General features: G+C 42.6%; 1 protein-coding gene and 1 non-coding gene across 2 annotated transcripts; one reads left to right on the top strand and one right to left on the bottom strand.

Moving 5' to 3' along the window:
* Window positions 1–412: 412 nt before the first annotated feature.
* Window positions 413–19,939, bottom strand: LOC103177105 (SH2 domain-containing protein 1A). Its single transcript, XM_007891079.2, has 4 exons — window positions 19,700–19,939; window positions 12,523–12,583; window positions 4,506–4,646; window positions 413–781 (listed from the first exon to the last, which is right to left on the bottom strand). The coding sequence occupies exons 1-4, from the start codon at window positions 19,864–19,866 to the stop codon at window positions 776–778; spliced, it is 375 nt and encodes a 124-aa protein (XP_007889270.2). The 5' UTR covers window positions 19,867–19,939; the 3' UTR covers window positions 413–775.
* Window positions 1,178–1,246, top strand: trnat-cgu. Its single transcript has one exon. It is a non-coding gene; the product is annotated as a tRNA-Thr (tRNA).
* Window positions 19,940–20,253: the final 314 nt, after the last annotated feature.

Raw genomic sequence — 20,253 nt, 5'->3', positions numbered from 1 at the left:
TGACCAACAATCCCCCAAATAAATATAATTATTCACTTCATGGCTGTTTGTGGGACATTGCTGTAGACAAACTGACTGCCGCTTTCACCAACAAAACACACTGTTACTAAACTTTATAGGATATCACGTGAAGCACTTTGACATGTCCTACTGATGTGAAAAGTGCTATAAACAACAATACGCCAAATAAAATTGGTCACTCACTCACCTCATGGCTTGAGGGACAATTGTCTTCCTCACATGAAAGGTACAATATCAAATGCACGGATTAATATTTACCCTCAGAGGGAATTGGGATTAGGATTGATGGCTTCTTTGGATGAGCAAAGACCAACATTAACATAGTGGGCTCCTGCTTTGTCATCAATTTCTATGGTTCTCTATAAGTTTACACTACAGGTAGAAATTGTGATTTTTATTCAACAAAAAATTTATTTAATTGCACATTTAGATAAGTTGCCAACAGAGACTTATGCACCCAAACAATATCAGGTTCTCAGTTAACAATAAGTGAAGAATAAGGTGCAGAAATTCATCCAGGATTACACTTTCCTGTGTTTACCTTACACACTACAGCTTTCATAATGACAGGATAAATTGCAGAATCCCGGGTGAGAATGAACAAGACATTGTTGAAATACTACAAACAAGTACAAACTAAGACAAATACAACAGTTAGCTATCGGGCAATCCTTTCTTGACTCGAAGCCTGAATTACTCTTTCCATTCTAGGAGGGCTCAGCTAGACGTGAGTTGCACGTAGTCTGGCTCCCCTTCAAACCTGTGGGACAGGGAGCAATAAATAGGTTAGAAGATGATCAGACTGACATTCATAGGACCTGGAATTCTTCATAATCTACGTGTGTCAGCCTGGCTCAGTGGTAGCACTCTCACCTCTGAGTCAGAAGGTTGTGGGTTCAAACCCCATGTCGGGATCACTTGGAAACACTTAGTCTAAGCTGACACTCCAATGCAGTGTTGCATTGTCAGAGGTGCCATCCTTCAGATGAAATGTTAAACCGAGGTCCCGTCTACCTGTTCAGGTGGACGTTAAATCTCCCGTGGGCACTGTTCGAAAGAGAAAGGAGTTTCTCCCGATGTCCTGAACGACAAAATAAAATCGGTCATTTACTTCATGTCTGTATGTGAGACATTGCTGAGCTCAAATTAGTGGAGTCCTGTAGCTCAGTGGTTAGAGCACTCGCCTCGTAAGCGAGAGACCTGGGTTTGATTCCCGGCAGCGCGAAACCCTGGGCAAGTTTCCTTACACCACACGCCTGATAATAATCCCTCAAGAAAAAAAAACAATAATAATTTGGTCACTCCAATTCACGACTGTTTGTGGGACATTGCTGTGCGGAATTGGATGCCACGTTTCGCCCACAAAAATGCAGTCAATTCACTTTACAGTATATTCTGTGAAGCACTTTGAGACATCTAGAAAATGTGAAAAGCGCTATATCAACTTCAAGGATTATTATTATAAATTGGCTGCCACAAAATACGCAATCACCGCACCTTACAGTAGATGACGGAAGCAGAAAACGTTGTTTGTTTCAAGAACAAATTAGATAGATTTCTGGTAGGAAATAATATCTGGGAATACAGTGTATAGTTTGGGACACGACATGTCAAGCGACTGCCAGGATGGCGGAAGGCGAACTTGATAGACCTGGGTCTTCTTCGCCAGCAAATTTTTATGTTCTTATATTCTTATTATATTCTTAGTATCATCATATGATTCACAACGCAAAGGTGACTGAAAGCATAGTCGAAAAGATAGGACTTAAGGCGGGCTTTAAAAGTAGTCTGTAGCCAGGGTACAAAGCAAGGAGATATATTGGAGAAAATGAGAATAACAATAAATAATAATAATACTTGTGTATGATAGAATCTCTTATCACATCAGCGATACATCTCAAAGCTTTTCACAGGATTTACTATAAAATCTAGCAATTTTAGACAAGTTTTTTTTCTGCAAAGTGTGGTGACTAATTTATAGGCAAATGTGGAAGCTAATTTGCAAACAGCAATATCTGATAAAGAGCCATAAAGTGAGTGACCAATTTTCCCTGGGAGATTATTGGTCAGGACACCCGATAAACCTTCCTTCTCTTATCCAACAACAACCACAAAATTACACTTGTAAAGCGCCTTTCACATCGGGAGGGCATCCCAAGGCGCTGAACAGTCAGGGATCAGGACCTGAGCAGGGGGTGGGGGAGTGGGGTTGGGATGAGGGAGGGCAGAGGGGGTAGAAGGAAGGCTGAAGGCACGGTCGAAAAGGAGTTTCCTGAGTTGTGCCTTGAAGGAGGCAAGAGAGGGAGCGAGGGGAAGGGATTGTGGGATGGAGTTCCAAAGGGTGGGGCTGAAAGCCCGGCCGCTGATGATAGGGCGGGTCGGGTGAGAGACGTGGAGCCATGGACATGGACTATCCAACAGTGCCATGGGAATTTTAACGTCTATCTGAATAGGCAAGTCAGATCTTGGTTTAACATCTCATCTGAAGGACGGCATCTCCAATAAAGCAATGCTAACCCCAGCACTGCACTGGAGTGCCAGGCTTGACTCCACATTCAAAGTCTCCGACACGAGACTTGAACCCACGACCGTCTGACTCGGAGGCAAGAGCACTAGCAACTGAGCCAGGCCGTCACCTACAAACACGAAGAGGGGAGGAGGTGCGGGGAGAGTGCTCTGAGCTGACTGGGCTGGCGAGGATTTTCTCTTCCTGATGTAATTCATAACAGCAAAAGAAAATCAATGCAATAAAAAAATATTGACAAATTAAATTGATCTGACTGATGCTGACTTGTGCAGAGCCAGGGCAATCCTGACAAACACCAATGATCTCTAATGTGATTGACTCCCTGCAGGAACACATGAAATTTGTACATCCACAGCAATTATAAAACAGAGACAGGTAAGATATTCAACCGCAAAGTCTCTGGATGTGTAAGCTTAAATGGAGACCCGATCGATTGACTATATTTTTTAAAGATCGAAGGCTGAGGTGAGTGTGAGGCCACAGAAGCAGCCCCTGTGTTAAACGAATCATGTAAGTTGATATGAGAAATGAATTGGAGGGTTTTTTTATTTACTGTGAATGAAACCAGATCAGTCAGAAGATTAACCTACACTTGTCTGGCCAGGGCTCCACCAGGCAACAACAACAACAACAACAACAACAGTCCTGTAGCTCAGTGGTTAGAGCGCTCGCCTCGCAAGCAAGAGGACCTGGGTTCGATTTCAGGGCAGGGCAAAATCGTAGGCAAGTTTCCTTACTCCACGCGCCTCTGTTTACCCAGCAGTTCAGTATGAAACCGGTTGCTAGTCAATTGGTGGATCACTTTCAGAGGGGAATAATCCCTTCAAAGAAATGAAATAATGACAGTTTGGTCACTCAATCCACGGCTGTCTGTGGGACGCTGCTGTGCGCAATCGGCTGCCTTGTTTCGCCCACAAAATATGCAGCCAATTCACTTAACGTATATCCTGTGAAGCGCTTTGAGGTGTCTCGAAGGCCTGATAAGGTGCTATATCAAATGGAAGGATTATTAAATTATTATTATAATTCTTAAATTTCATTTGGCTTCACAGATTGCTTGCAATGTGGAGTAACTGTGGGTAGCAGCCAGTTTGCACACAGCATCGTCCCACAAACGGCCTTGATGCAATTTTATTTGGAGGAATTGTCGGCCAGGACACCAGGAATAAACTCCTTTCTCTCTTCTTGAAGTGCCGTGTAATCTAATCCCATAATAATTATCAAAATCCCACAGGAGAATACAGCATACGTCCCAAATATATATATTAAATATTAATACTAAATAAATATGAAATCTATATTTGCCGCACAATACTATAGGAATTGTAAGATGACCTGAGGGAGATTGTGCAATTCTCCATCAGTTTCATTCATTGAAGCTTGAAAAAAAGCTGCCTGAATGTCAGATAATCAGATGATGTGGACTGTGAGCTGAGCAAGGATAACACATAGCCGTATACTGCAATATCCTCCCCCATCCCAATGAAATTAATGGTCATCCAGTGCTTACCAGTCCACAATGGACCATTTCAAAAGGGAATTGGGTATTTATTTGAAAATCAAACATTGCAAGGCAATGGAGAAAGATCAGGGGAGTGGGACTAATTGGAGATCTCTTTCAAAGTGCCAGCACAAGCACAATGGGCCGAATTGCCTCCTTTATGATTTATAAGTCTATCATCCCTTTATCTTTAGCTTCATCAGTCCTCAGGTATCTCTATCTGCCACAGGTATCTCTCTGCCTGACCTTGGGCAAAACCGTAGGCAAATTTCCTTACTCCATGCGCCTCTGTCTCACTACAGGTATCTCTCATGGTCCATAGATAACCTCTCTGTCCACAGGTAACTCAATCTGTTCAGGGACATTTCCATCTTTCCACAGCTAACGCTACCTGTCCACAGCTAGACTATAGACTTGGCTCATTAGCACAAAAACATACACAGATACCATTCTCACCTGCGTTCTGGCTTGGGAGTTATAGGTTCCGATGAACACTGGATGCTGTAATGGAACGACTGTGCCTTGACCTGGCCTTTGGTGAGTCGCTATGAGTTCTTCTATGTTGTTGAAAAGACGAAGGGGAATTCCTTTAGATGTCTGTGTGGTGTTAAAGGTGAGAGAAAATCAGAATAATGCGGTATAAACATTCAATGTATTCAACGACTCTGCCTCACCCTTGAGTCAGACAGTTGTGTGTTCAAGCCCCACATCGGGACTTCAAGCTCACACATTCAGTCTAGGCTGATTAATAATAATAATAATCCTTGCATTTGATATAGCGCTTTTCACGTCGGGAGGACGTCCCAAAGCGCTTCACAGAACACACTGTAAAGTGAATTGACTGTATATTTGTGGGCGAACGCGGCAGCCAATTGCGCACAGCAATGTCCCACAAACAGTCGTAGATTGAAAAATGACCAATTTAATTATTGTTTTTGGTTTTGGAGGGATTATTATTAGGCGTGTGGAGTAAGGAAACTTGCCCAAGGTTTCGCCCTGCCTGGAATTGAACTCAGGTCTCTCACTTGCAAAGCGAGTGATTGCCATTGCCGGGGGGAGCAGTACATTGTCATAGGTGCTGTCCTTCAGATAAGATGTTATATTGGGGTCCTATCTGCCTGTTTGGGTGGCGTTAAAGATCCCGTGGCTCTATTCGAAAAGAGAAGTGAGTTTCTCTCTCTCAGTGTCCTGGCCGACAATCCCTCAAATAAAATTGGTCACTCAATTGTGTCACTCAATAAAATTGGCTGTTTGTGGGACATTGTGGAGTCCTGTAGCTCAGTGGTTAGAGCACTCGCTTTGCAAGTGAGAGACCTGAGTTCAATTCCAGGCAGAGGGCGAAACCTTGGGCAAGTTTCCTTACTCCACACAGAGCCTAATAATAATCCCTCCAAAACCAAAAACAATAATAAATTGGTCATTTTCAATCCATATGACTGTTTGTGGGACATTGCTGTGCGCAATTGGCTGCCGCGTTCGCCCACAAATATACAGTCAATTCACTTTACAGTGTGTTCTGTGAAGCGCTTTGGGACGTCCTCCCGACGTGAAAAGCGCTATATCAAATGCAAGGATTATTATTATTATTATTATTATTATTATTGCTTTGAACAAAACGAGCGCTGCTTTCACCTACAAAATACACAGTCACTGCACTGAGCAGCAAGTCCTGAGAAACTCTTTGAAATGGTAAAACAAGTGTTTAGGGCCCAAATCAAATGCAAGGATTATTATTGTACGATCTTCCCCCTGTATTAATCACTGTATTCTCATTCGATTTAAGTAATTCTACATCGTTTTCTATGCGGATTTAGTCGGCGACATTTCTTAACTGGGTTCCTTATTTCACCACAAAATATTCTGCAGCTGAGGAGATGCTTTCAAATCCACCAAACCCCCGAGTGTTGACCAATTTTGCGTCCAAGGGATGTCACCTCTGATAGTTACTTTGGAATGTCTGCCTGGACTCTGGGTTCAGTTGGCCGTGAGGACACCTCAAACCCATGACCTTCTGATTTAGGAGAACAATTGCTACCATGTGATTGTGGGGACTCAGAAGATCTTCCGTCCGAAAACCACATCACAAAACATGTAGATGAATGCAGTTGCGGGGAAGTGAAAGGTTTTGCTGCAGGCGACATCCAGAATAAATGCAATTCAAATAAAAACCAGCAGAAAGCATTCAGGACAATCCTTGAGCCCAGGGATCAGGAAACGTGTGCGTGCGTGCGTGTGTGTGATTGCGGAAATAGGATTTTTTGGGTGTCGTACACATGAGGAAACTCACCCCCCTATGCTTAAGAGCACAGCAATGTCCCGCCAACAAGCCATGAAGTGAATGATCGATTTTATCTGGGTCAGGAGACAGGGAGGAACCTCCTTCCTATTTCCGAGTGGTGCCCATGGGATCTTTAACGTCCACCTGGACAGGCAGACGGGAGCCCATTTAATGTCTCATCCAAAGGACAGTGCCCCTGACAATACAGTGCTCCCCTGACACTGCACTGGATCAGCCTCCTAGACTGTGAGCGTAAAGCCCCGACGTGGAGCTTGAACCCACAACCTTGTGACTCAGAGGTAGGAGCACTGCCAACATAGCTAGGCTGACACCTACACATAATATGAATCATATCACTCTCATTATATCGTAGTAACATAGGAATGTAAAAGCCTGGTAGAAACCATTGTGGTTTCTCTCTGCGTGGTTAACAGTGGCCTTGTAAAAAATGAACTAAGTTTAGTTAATTGATGGCACACTGAAAAATGAATTGTAATAAGTCTTATCGAGCTGGGTTAAAAATAGGACTTTTGCATTGTGTTGTAATCCCTGCACATTTATAAGCAATAATAATGACTTGTATTTATACAATACAATACAAAATTACATTCGTACAGCGTCTTTCACGTCGGGAGGACGTCCAAAGGCGTTGGATAGTCAGGGATTATGTAGGGATTTGTCAGCTCCAAGGACCAGTCACCGAGAGCAGGAATTCTTCCCACTCTGCCCCTATTAACCGTGCAAGTCAATGGCCCAACAGATTTGCTGGACAAGCAGGGACAAGCTGGCAAGACTGTGCTTTTAACAGCAAGCTATGTGGTTTAAACTAGTTGAACTCCAGCAGTTATATTTAGAGGAACAGAGAGTAAAAGGTCAGACGTAAGCAAGTTACTGAGCTATCAATAAACACATTGTTTTCCACCGTGCTTACTGGACGTCTTATACGTGTGGTCAAGTGAAATAACTGGCGGTCAATCTGCTCACATAGACAAGTCTTATCTTATCACCTTCTCTTTTGCTCCCACATCTAAATTTGCTTCCTACCAACACCAACCCTTGGCTCCCCCTCACCCCTCACACCTCTCCTCTCCTCACCACCAATCCAGCTTCAAAGCAACAGTTTGGCTCAAACATTTCGCTTACTTCTTAATAATAATATTGCAATATTGTAAAGTGTAGTGACTGTGTATTTTGTGGGTGAAACGCGCCAGCATGTTGCACACAGCAGTGTCTCACAAACAGTCGTGGGTCGAGTGATAAAATTCTTGTTATTTTATTATTTATTTAATTATTGTTTTAAAGGGATCATCGCCCCCGGAAAGCGATCCTTAGTAGTAGTATTGTTACTAAGCACTTTGGGATGTCCTCCCGATGTGAAAGGAGCACTCTATAAAAGTAATTTTGTTGTTGTTGTATTATAAAATTAGTAGAGACCTGGTGAATTATTTCTTTATTGGTATGTTTGTCTCAAAATATATCCACAGGAAATCTACTTGTGTTTCATGGTTCGAACACAGAAGCCTTTGAACAGCCCTACAGATACAAACAGATGAACAGTGGAAAGCCACGAAAAGTCTATTTACTGCCTGAGAGAGCTTTACTTTCTCCAATCTATTCTTTCCTCACAAATCTTCTATCATCTATTGATCTACTGATCATTTTTAGATGTTGATTGGCATGAAATTCATACATCAGATTTCAAACATTCAAGCTTTGTAATTAAGTTTGTTTATAAACTCAGGTGTTTATTTACAACAACAGCAACAACTTGCATTTATATGGCGCCCTTCACAGAGGGTAGTGTCCCAGAGTGATTTGCATACAATGAGTATCGTATACGTATACACAATGATAATAAAAACCTTGCCTATAGAGTGTTATCACATCATCGAGATGTCTCAAAGCGCTTCACAGGACATACTGAGGTGTGTAAATAATATACATTACTTAATATAATAAATGTTATATAATATAATGATACTCTATCACATAAATGAAATAAAATATTATAGACTATCAATGTAACATAATAAAATAATAAAAGAAATAATCCCCCGACAGTGGTATAGCACCTTTCATGTCGGAAAGACGTCCCCCAGGGTTACATAGGATATAATGTGAAGGACATTGATTGTGTGTTTGTGGGTAAACACAATTAGTTTGCACACAGCAATGTGGGATCTTTAACATCCACCTGAACAGGGAACCTAGTTTAATGACTCATCCGAACCACAGCACCTCCGACAATGCAACAACACCCCCCGGCCCATCTTTACACAGGAGCGTGATCTGAGATTACGCGATTCCAAATCCCAACGAGGGGCTCGAACCCACAACCTTCTGACTCAGAAGCGAGAGGGCTATGACTGAGCCAGGCTGACACACACAACGGGTAACTCGTTCGATTACAAGCACACAGTTCATCCCGTGAAGTGCTTTTTGAGACGTCTCGAGGATATTCCGCGAGAAGGAGCAAGGTGAGCTCAAATGTTTCATCCGCCGTCGTGATTGTTTTTAAAATCGTTCTTGAGAGCGATGTTGTTTTTCAGCGCCTTACGCAAATGTAATCTTGTTGTTTTTATCTCATACAGTGCAATTAAAATAATTGAGGCTACGTGGCAAGAGACCATGATCTAAAACAAGCCAAACACTCTTAAAGCCACCATCAACTCCCCACATCCGCCACAGTCTCGCTGGCAAAACAGAATTAACCTGGTCTTTGGGCTTCTTATAATTCTGCTTGTACAACCCTTAGACACACAAACCAAAGGAGTGGCCAACGGCTATAACAGGGTTATAGGTTCTTTCCACTTGTCAGTGAGTCAGTAATGAGATGGAACAAATTTTATCGTACATGTGGAGTCCTGTAGCTCAGTGATTAGAGCACTCGCCTCGCAAGCGAGAGACCTGGGTTCGATTCCCGGCAGGGTGAAAGCTCGGGCAAGTTTCCTTACTCCACAGGCCTGATAATAATCCCTCGAAAAAAGAAATAATAATAAATTGGTCACTTCAATTCACGACTGTTTGTGGGACGCTGCTGTGCGCAATTGGCTGCCGCGTTTCGCCCACAAATATACAGTCAATTCACTTTACAGTCTATTCTGTGAAGTGCTTTGAGACGTCGAGAAGACGTGAAAAGCACTATATCAAAAGCAATGATTATTGTTATTATTATTCACGTCGTGGGAGTAGATTGGAATAATTGTATTTACATAAAGATGGATGGAATATGATAATGAATTGGATTGATGTAATAATAATAATAATAATAATTATGTAGCACTTGACATGCAAAACACACCTGACACGAAAAGCTTTCCAAAAATATAATTTTAGGAATAGAATGTATAAAACCCGGCACAAGCTGGTTGACACAATACACAGTCACTACGCTTTAACTACACTCGAATGCAGTGCTGGGAGGTAGGAAGTCCTCTCAGGTCTCAGTCAGAAGGCCGTGGTTTCAACTCCCCCACATTGGGACTTTCATCCACACTCCAGTGCAGCGATGGGAGAGTGTGTCATTGTTGGAGAAGAGAACGGAGATGTGTGGGTGAGAGGAATAGGAACACATCTCCATCACTACATCACAGTGTCAACCTCAACCATAAGTGTGAGTTCAAAGTCCCGACGTGGGCCTTGAATGCTCGACCTTTTGACTCAGAAGTGAGAGCACTATCTTGCTTTGATATTGTGCCTTTCATGTCGGGACGCCTGAAAGTGCTTCATGCGTTGTGGAGTGCAGTGACTGTGTATTTTGTCAACCAGAAATGTCCCACAAACAGCCCTGAAGTGAGTGACCAATGCTATCTTGGGGATTGCCAGCCAGGACACCAGGAGCGAGAAACTCCATTCTCTTTTCGATTTAGCGCCGTGCGATCTTTCACATCCGTCCGAACAGGCAGACGGGACTTGCTTTAACATTTCATCTCAGTGACGGCACCTCTGACAATGCAGCGCCCGTCCCCAGCACTGCACTGGAGCGTCAGACATTTTCTGGAGGTTGGACAGCAGTGCAGCAGAGATTTCAACCCTTGTGTAAAGCTGTGGAGTTTAGGAGTTTCACTTTAGCAGAAAGTTACGTGAAGTTGAAATAAAGTACTTTAAAGTACTTTACACCTTACGCTTGAAGCACCAAAGTCAAAAATAATAATCCTTGCATTTGATACAGCGCCTTATCACATCATTGAGACGCCTCAAAATGCTTCACAGAATATACTGTAAAGTGAATGGATGGTATATTTTGTGGGCGAAAGCTTAAAGCTTTGACATAAATCTAGACCAGTATAATAATAATAATCATTGACCCCATCATCCGCAGACATAGGGTGAACTTCCACATGTATGCGGATGACATCCAACTCTATCTCTCTGCCTCCAGCCTTGACTCCAGGACCACTGCTGTCCAGACAGAATGTGTGTCAGACATCAAGTCCTGGATGAGTAACTTTCTTCAGTTAAACGTCAACAAGACCGAGGCTCTCCTGATTGGCTCCCGTCAGCGCCTCCTCACCTCAGGCGCTGACAGCATCACCCTCCATGGGGCTCACTCCCCCTCACTGAGCCAGTCCGGAACCTTGGGGTCTTGTTTGACCCTCAACTATACTTTCTACCTCACATCTGCGCCATGACCCGCTCTGCCTTCCCCACCTCCGAAACATCGCCTGCCTCCGCCACTGTCTCACGCCGCAGGCCACCGAAACCCTCATACACGCTTTCATTACATCGAGGCTCAACTATGCAAACTCCCTGCCTGTCGGCCGCCCCAACTCCTCCCCTCACAGGCTGCAGATCATCCAGAACTCTGCAGCTTGTATCCTCTCCCAGACCAGGCTCCGCACCCCAACACCATCCTCCATCCTTGCCCGACTCCACTGCTTCCCATCACAGAGAGGATGCAGTTTAAGATTCCGGTCCTCAACTTCAAAGCCCTCCATGGCCTCACTCCCCCCAACCTCTGCCACCTCCTAACCCCCTACCATCCTGCTCGCTTCCCGTGCTTTCAATCTCCCTGCTCTCCACCCTCCTCAATCCCGACCCCCAGCTCAGGTCCGTAACTCTGTCTGTTTTGTTGTTGCAATTCTTGCATTTACATAGTGCCTTTTCACATCATCGAGACATCTCAAAGAGAATACGCTGTAAAGTATAGTGACTGTATATTTTGTGGACGTAAGAAGATGAGTTCTTCCCAAGATTTTGCCCTCAGGATTGGCAGGAGAAAGGCACTTCTTGGCACTTCGCTGGTAAACACGTTTCACAACAACAAAAATTGTTTACTCTTCATTATCTACAGTGAATTGATGTGGTTAAGTGTCTCGCCGTCTAACGTTTCTAATCTACTGGAGCATCTTGCCTGCCATCTCTCGCTCGTGTGGTGGGAAACGCTTTTATTTGTAACAGTGGAGTGTAAATTTGCATGACAGCAAGATTGTTCACCTCGAGAGTTTGCAGGTTCCCCATAACCTGTTAATTCAGTTAGTTTCAGGTCCAGCTTAAACAGTCTTTCTGCCTTTCAGTACAAAGGTTAGCATGTCACCAGAGCTTAGTACTGCCCAGCTCTGTGAGTCTTGTTCTCAGTTGGTAACACTGAGTCAGAGGCCACTGAGTCAGAAGGTGCAACGTCAGGGTTTTGAACTCGTGTAGTTAGGCCGACACTCCAGCGCAGTGCTGGGGGAACCTTTGATGCCTTGTTGCTGTCATTCGGATGAGACCTTAAACTAAGTTTGTTCAAGGTTTCATTCCTCTGCGCAAATTAGCCACCCACTGTGTATTTTATAGGCCAAGAGTGGCAGCCAATTGTGCACAGTAGGGTCCCACAGTCGTGGATTGAGTGACCAAATTATTACCCCCGGAGAAGCAATCTGCCAACTAATAACCGGGTTCCTACTTACTGCTCAGTAAACAGGCGTGTGGAGTGAGGAAAATTGCCTAACGTTTCGCCCTGCCCAGGAATCAAACCCAGGTCCTCTCACCTGCGAGGCGACTGCTCTCACCAATACACTACAGGACTCCACAGTCACTACACTTACCACAATTCCCTGAGAATCACCTTGTGACGTTTCGTGTGACGGTCACTACATCAAACGCGGGGACATTCATTATCCTGTATATTCTGTGCCACTATATACTGTGTTTATTATATAATTAGTAATAATTAATTATTATCTAATGATGTGGATAGTATCGAATCCTTACCTGAACAGACCATTTTCGGGATGTTTGGGAAATTCGGTAGGTATGGACGAATGTTTTGTTCCTGAAAGGCGGGGGGTGAGGGGCGGGAGGGAGAGAGAGAAAAAGATTATTGTATTAACGAAACCAGGAGTCATATTTCAGTTACACAAGTTACAACACAGATCTCAGAACAAAGACTGCCCACAGTGGGGCCTCCACTATTAACAATAATAATTATTATTATAATTGTGATCATATTATTATTCTAATAATCAGACCGTTAATATTATTACTGTTGTAATGATTAGACCGTAAGTCGCTGCGGTTTCACCATACTCAAAGCGCTTCACGGGTAATTGCTGTCAAGTGTAGTGACTGTGCAGTTATAGGCAAATTAATGTTATTGTTGGGGTGGGGGGTGGGGGTGCGGTGCCTGATACATGTGGGAACCCATCAGCGGGCTGAAGAGTATCGCAACTAGACTGAGAGTATTACATACATAAGACATTTTCCCAGTGACTGGAATGGAAATGTCATTACTTATTAATAATTATTATTGTATTTACATTAATTATTATTTAGTATGAATTATTTTATCAATGGGGATGATATCATCCCCCTATTACTATTAATAATATTAATAACTCAAAAATATGGTGATGTATTTCCCCACGTTTCAGCCACGGACCTAAATATAATTCTGGTGACACTGCACTGCATTATGAATCATATTAATAATAATGATCCATAACAATAATCTTTACATTTGTTATAGCGCCTTTCACATCGTGAGGAAATCGCAAAGCGCTCCACAGGATCTGCTGTAAAGTATAGTGACTGTGCAAAGTGTGTTAGCCAGGGGTCAGGTGCTGACACTCTCGCCTCTGCATCAAAAGGTTGTGGGTTGTGGGTTCAAATCCCACATCGGGGCTTTGAACACACAGACACTCCGGAGGGAGCGCTGCATTGACAAAGGTGCGGTCCTTTCGAAGAGACATAAAACTAAGGTCCCATCTGTGCCCGTGCAGGAGGACATTAAAGATCCTGGGGAGCTATTCAAAAAGGGACAGGAGTCTCTCCTGGTGTCTGGGCCGAATACCACATTTAGTATTGCACCTGGATGTCCCATAGCGCTTCACCTGACATGTGTGTTTGTAGGCAAACCTGGCAGCCCAATTGTGCACAGTAACATACCACAAACAGCCATGGAGTGAGCGACCAATTTTATTTGGGGGATTGTTGGCCAGGACACCGGGAGAGAGAAACTCCCCTCTCTTTTCCAATAGTGCCGTTGGATCTTTAACGTCCACCTGAACAGGCAGAAGGGACCTCGGTTTAACATCTCATCAGAAGGACGGCACCTCCAGCAATGATATACCCCACCAGCACTGCTTTGGAACGTCAGCTTAGACTCTGTGAGTTCAGGTCCCGACGTGGGGCTTGATCCATGATTCATAGCATGAACTTCTGACTCAGGTGAGAGGTGCTTCCAACTGAGCCAAGCTGACAATTTCCATGTGTAGGTGGGATGCATAGAACTCAGTTTGGTTTGGATACTCGAAAAAATTTCCACACGTTTCAGACACCCGGGTGACCTAAATATAATGTTAGGGCACAAACGGTTCTCTGTTCTCCTACACTGCATTATGAATCATAATAAATGTTATTGTTGAAACGGCCTTAAACCTCGCCTTGTCTTTCTGTTTGCACAGCAGGCGTCTGCTTGATAGTCTCTAACTTTCCTTTGCTTTGACTCAAGTCGCTTTTCATAACGCGCACACAGACAGATATACACACACAACCACACAGACACACACACACGTGAGAGATTCCCACAAGAGAGGACAAAAAGCTTGCCCAGCTGCACAAGTTTGCACGTGCAGTATAAATATATATATAGAGAGAGAGGGGGGGTAGTGTACCCATCGTTCAAAATAGTTTACAAGGCACAGGTTTTGTCACAAACCACGAGGGAAAATGCCGTGCGGTCCTCTAGCAAACGTTTTATTTCAGACTTCTAAACATCACCAACAACAACAATGATCTGAAATGCATCTCCTGAAAGGCTGATGGAGGCACATTTAATAGTAACTTTCAAAAGGGAATTGAAAATATACTTGCAAGGGAAATATTTGCAAGGCTATGGAGAAAGAACAGGGGAGTGGGACGAGTTGGGTAGATCTTTCAAAGAGCCGACACAGCCACAATTTTTTTAGCGCCTTCCACTTCCACGGGTGCCGAGTTTCGCCCACAAAATACACAGTCAATCCACTTTACGGTATATTTTGTGAAACGCTTTGAGACGTCTCGAAGACGTGATAAGGCGCTGTATCAAATGCAAGGATTATTATTATTATTATCTGGTCTCTTCTACCCTTCCTCTCTCTGTCTCGCTGACAGATTTGAGGCAAGGACAAGGGGCGAGTGTGTTTTTTACACACAAGGCAATTTCTAAAGATCGGAACGATCATTCAAAAGGTGGTGGTGGGGGGAGGGGGGGGGGACGTTTACAGCGATGAGGGTGGATGATGCAAAAACTGAAAACCTTGCCAAAACTGAGTCAGCCACTGATCTACTCGGTCAGGTGTGCACAGAACCTTCTGATGCCAAAACTCGAGATAAATGTTTCACACGAGTTCAGTCAGTTCCCCTAAATCCAGGATTAACACAATTCCAAGGCATCTGCTCGACAAGAAATATTTCCCCAACTTTGCGCACACCCCTGCAATAGATGTTGCACTGAAAGAGCAAGACGCAATTTTTTCGTTCAAGATCCTTCTAATTTTTTTTAGCTGGACTCATATTATTGTTCCCATTAAACCTCGGGGAAGAAGAGACAGAGAGAGAGGGAGAGAGAGAGAGAGAGAGAGAGAGACAGGATTTTGAAATGAATTTGCTTGTGAATAACAAATAAGAGGCGCTTCAAAAAAATAGCTTAAGTCAATCGTTATATCTGCAAACTGTGAATACTGCTTACTTTAATCTCTCCTCACTCCCACATACATACACTCGCACCTGAATTTACTGCAGCTTAAGACTTAACAGAGAAACATCTCACCTCTCAATGATTGTTTCTGTTCGGCAAAATTTGGGGGAATTCAATAAATTGAATAAAACAAGGCCTTTTTTCTCCCTCTCTCTCTCTCTCTCTATCTCTCTCTCTGGATTGTATGTGCACCTGTGTATCACACCACCTTAATAATATTTATCTTGCATTTGATATAATAACAATAATAATCCTTCTATTTGATATAGTGCTTTTTCGTGTCTTCTGGACGTCTCAAAGCGCTTCACAGAGCAGACTATAAAGTGAATTGTCTGTATATTTGTGGGTGAAATTCGACAGCTAATTGCGCACAGCAGCGTCCCACAAACAGTCATGGATTGAAGTGACCAATTCTATTTATTTTTTTTGAAGGATTATTATCAGGCGTGTGGAGTCAATAAGCTTGCCCAAGGTTTCGCCCTGCCGGAAATCGAACCCAGATCTCTCGCTTGCGAGGCGAATGCTCTAACCACTGAGCTACTAAACTCCAATATAGCGCTTTATCACATCTTTGAGATGTCTCAAAGAGCTTCACAGAATATACTGTAAACTAAATATACGGTAAAGTGTATTTCGTGGGCGACATACGGCAGCCAATTCCGCTCAGCAGTGTCCCACAAACAGTTGTGAATTGAGTCACAAGATTATTAAAAATATATATATTTTATTTTTGAAGGGATTATTACCCCGGGACAAACGATCAGCCAACTTACTAACAACCAGGTTCCTATTACTGCGAGGTAAACTGAACGGGTAGCGTAAGAAAATTTGCCTAACATTTTGCCCTCCCGGGAATTGAATCCAGGTCCTCTGATTGCGAAGCGAGCGATCTAACCAATATGCTACAGGACTAAACATGCACATAAACATACACCAAAAGCAAATATAATTGAAACCACGAGACGTCCTTCAGCGCAGAGAGAGGTAGGAAGACAGAGAGGGGGAAAGAGAAACCATCGGATAAGATAATCGTCAGTGGAGAAGAGAGAGAGAGAGAGAGAGAGAAAACAATGCTCTTTTTATCGTTTAAAAAAAGATGTTGATACTTTTCAAGAGGAATTCTCCGTGGGGGATTTACTGGTATTTAGTATGTTCTTTTTGTAAAATAAACTTTTTTAGATTCTTATTATAAAACATTATTTTTGATTATTATTAAATCACTATTTTTGATGGTTGTTGCAATTATTATTAGCGTTATTGATTTTTTTATTTTTTTTGTGAGGGGCGGGCGTGCTGATATCAAATATACCCCCTAACCCCTTCCTCTTATTTCGCTAACAAAATACCAAGTCAATTTATTTTACAGTATATTCTGTGAAGCGCTTTGAGACGTCTCAACGACGTGATAAGGCGCTGTATCAACTACGAGGATCATTATTGTTATTAATACACACACGCTCTCACCACTCGCTCGCATTTGCTCTGTTGCTTTGTGAAAACAGTTGTGAAATTGTTTTTTTTTAAAAAAAATCATTTTTATTACTTTCTCTCTGGACATTTATTCCCCCTGTGGCCATCCACAGGATCCTAAAGGCAAGGAATATAATACTGTGCTTTTCTGTGCACATTTTCTATGATATCCTTAAAGGGACATTCTAGTTCATATATCCTCCCAGAAACCCCATCTTCATTATTGTAACGCATTATACGGGGTTGAGGGGAGCGAGGTGAAGGAGAGAGAGGGGGGGCACAGTGCTTTAGACCAAGCTGAAAGGACGTGTGGTTAGAGCACTCGCCTCGCAAGCGTGAGAACTCAGGTTCGATTCCCGGGCAGGACGAAACCTTAGCCAAGTTTCTTTACTCCACATGCCTCTGTTCACCTAGTGGTATGTAGGAGCCCAGTTGTTAGTCAATTGGCGGATTGTTTTCCAGGGGTAGTAATCCCTCCAAAAACATAGTAATAATTTGGTCAAACAATCCACGACTGTTTGTGGGACACTGCTGTGCGCAATTGGCTGCCGCGTTTCACCCGCAAAATACACAGTTTACCGTATGTTCTGTGAAGCGCTTTGAGACATCTCAATAATGCAAGGATTATTATTATTACCACTTGACCCTCTCCATATTATAGATCAAATTATGCCACAAATAAGATAAGATAAGATAAGGTAGGATGCGGAGCAAAAAAAATCCTTAATTTTGGTACATTTTGAAAAATAATATTTCTAGAAAATAATATTTTGGTTATGACCCACCTACAAAGTCCATAAATCACCACACTTTTTCCTAGCCTCCTACAATCCCACAGTCACTACACTTCAATGCTTAATTATGTGATGCGACCTCCAGATCCGCAAAGGCGCTATGTATATAACGCAAGGTGTTATGGACAATTACTAATAATAATAATCCTTGATATAGCCCCTTATCACGTCTTCGAGACATCTCAAAGCGCTTCACAGAATATGCTGCAAAGTGAATTGTCTGTGTATTTTGTGGGAAGAGTCAAAAAAGGATGAAAAACGATGAAAAGTGCCCTTCTCTTTTGGATTCGATTTGCTTCAAGAACTTCCCCAAAGTCGCATTTTGACGAGGTTTTGGTTCGCAGGTCACGACTGGAAGGTGCAAGATAGATACGTACAGTATATATAAATGACTTTGATCTTTCTCTCTCTCTCTCTCTCTCTCTGTTCTTATTGTCAAGTGCTTTGTGTCACTAGTTGAGTTAAGGGTTTGGAGTCTTGTCTATTTCACTGGGAAGTTAGTCATGTCGATTTTATTTTCCAATCGTGGGAACAAAAGTTGGGGCAAAAGTTAAGACTAAAAGTTGCCGAAAAGTTGGACTAACTTTTGCCTTCACTTTGTTTTTCTCGCCACGATTAAAAGATTAAAGAGGCTGATGGGGAAAATAAATTGCTCTGCAATTGTCAAGGATTTGGTTTCTATTTGAACTAAAATAATAACGAAACGGATTAAAACCTATGTCCTCTCCCGACTCGCTTCCCCTTATTTTTTTCTCTCTTGCAAAATCACTCAATTGCAAAAATATTAACGATTTATTACAAAAATCGGGCACATATTTGGGGGGGGGGTCGAAATGAGGGGTTTTCTTGACGTCTAAACCATTACGAAAGGTCGCGTTTTCGTCTCCCCGTTTAGAAAGCAATGCCAATAATTTTCCTTCAAAACCTCCCAGATCTGAGCCCAAACCCATCTCAAGATTGTTATTGCTGATGGTCTGTTTGCAGATGGAACCAGAAGCGACCTCTCGGAAATGGAGCAATGGCGTGAGATACACGGTTAGAGATACAATATATATGTGTGAAATAAAATGAAAATCATCAGATAGATGTGGTTTTAAAGGCTTTTCTTTGGGTTTTGTCTATAAGAGGTCGTGCCTTGGCTGATGCAGATGTATGCTACTTGTTCTTATTGTGCGATATTGTATTAAAAACAGCGAATAATTACTATTTTACCCCCAAGTATTTTACTAGACTACTATATTGTCCTGTCAAACAATAAGCCAAGAAGAGTAGCTCGGTTGCTCACTAACATGAACCAACTCAGTCTTACCAATGTACCCTTCATAGGACAAGCAATAGCTCTTAACTGCAACTTAGTGCTTCATTCCCTTGGCCAAGTGTTTCCAAACTTATTTAATTGAATGCATTTTATCAAAAATTTAATTAAAAAACACCTTTTTTTCTCCCCCGCCCCCCCCCTCTGGCTTACTCTTGCTTTCATCATCTCTTTCCATCCGTTGCATATTTCGTTCAAAAGAAACGATGAAATCCACTGCAAAATAAAGGCGCCTTATAACAATGAAATAAAAATAAATCATAATATAATAATAACAATCGCGATATTAATGATAAAAATAATAACAATAATAAATATAACAATAACGATGATAATAAGTCAGATTAATATTGATAATATTAATGATGATAACAATACAGTAACAATAATATAATAGCAATAATGATGATAATAAGTCATAATACTATTGATAACGATAATGCTAATGACAATAATAATCTTTGCAGTTGGAAGAGCTCAAATCAAATGAATGGAAGAAAGTGTTGACTGCATCAAATGTCTGTCAAGACAATTTAAAACCTAAGCCCCCGAAATGAGCACCACTTCTGCCCGGTCCATTTTATGGAGGAGCTTCTCTCGCCCCTGTCTCTGGGTCTCTCTCACTTTACTTACAGCACACACAGACAATAGGTGTCAGGAACAGTCTCGCTGTCTCGTATCAGGTAGCTCCCATCTTTGCCAGAGAGAGCCAGGAGGTTTTGGGTGTCTTTCTGGTTGATGCGCCCGTGGTAAGCAAGCGATTTCATGCTCTTTTTTGCTCCAAATCGTCTAAACTTCATGGTGATGCCTCGCAGTCAGTGTCACTGCCCTGGGATGTGTGTGTGTGTGTGTCTGCTCTCTGTGTGTGTGTGTGTCTGCTCTGTGTGTGTGTGTGTGTCTGCTCTGTGTGTGTGTGTGTGTGTGTGTCTGCTCTGTATGTGTGTGTGTGGTTTTCTTTTGACTATTCTACACGTGTCCTTCCTAACACCTACACCTACACACACACACAGAGGGATGTAATGAAACGCCCCTGTTTTATGTGGCTGTTAAAGAGTGTGTGAGTGAGTGTGCATGGCACTGGTTCAAGACGCCTTGCACAATCAACACATGAGTCATTTGGATTATTGTTTGACAAAGTTGCTCAATGCTTAATGCCACAAGTTTGTTTTAGCTGCATTTACGTTAGA

Source organism: Callorhinchus milii, unplaced genomic scaffold, assembly GCF_018977255.1.
Source record: "Callorhinchus milii isolate IMCB2004 unplaced genomic scaffold, IMCB_Cmil_1.0 Scaffold4, whole genome shotgun sequence".
In the NCBI taxonomy this organism is placed as follows: domain Eukaryota; kingdom Metazoa; phylum Chordata; class Chondrichthyes; order Chimaeriformes; family Callorhinchidae; genus Callorhinchus; species Callorhinchus milii.
Note: the sequence above shows the minus strand (reverse complement) of the source record. Positions and strands in the feature narration are given on the sequence as shown.

Bases quoted from the DNA above. Each gene is read 5' to 3' on its own strand.
- LOC103177105 (XM_007891079.2), bottom strand. From the start codon at position 19,866: ATGAAGTTTAGACGATTTGGAGCAAAAAAGAGCATGAAATCGCTTGCT. The intron at 12,584-19,699 runs GTAAGTAAAGTG...CCCGCCTTTCAG, and splicing joins ACCTATTGTCTGTGTGTGCT to GAACAAAACATTCGTCCATA. The intron at 4,647-12,522 runs GTAAGGATTCGA...AACACCACACAG, and splicing joins CCCGAAAATGGTCTGTTCAG to ACATCTAAAGGAATTCCCCT.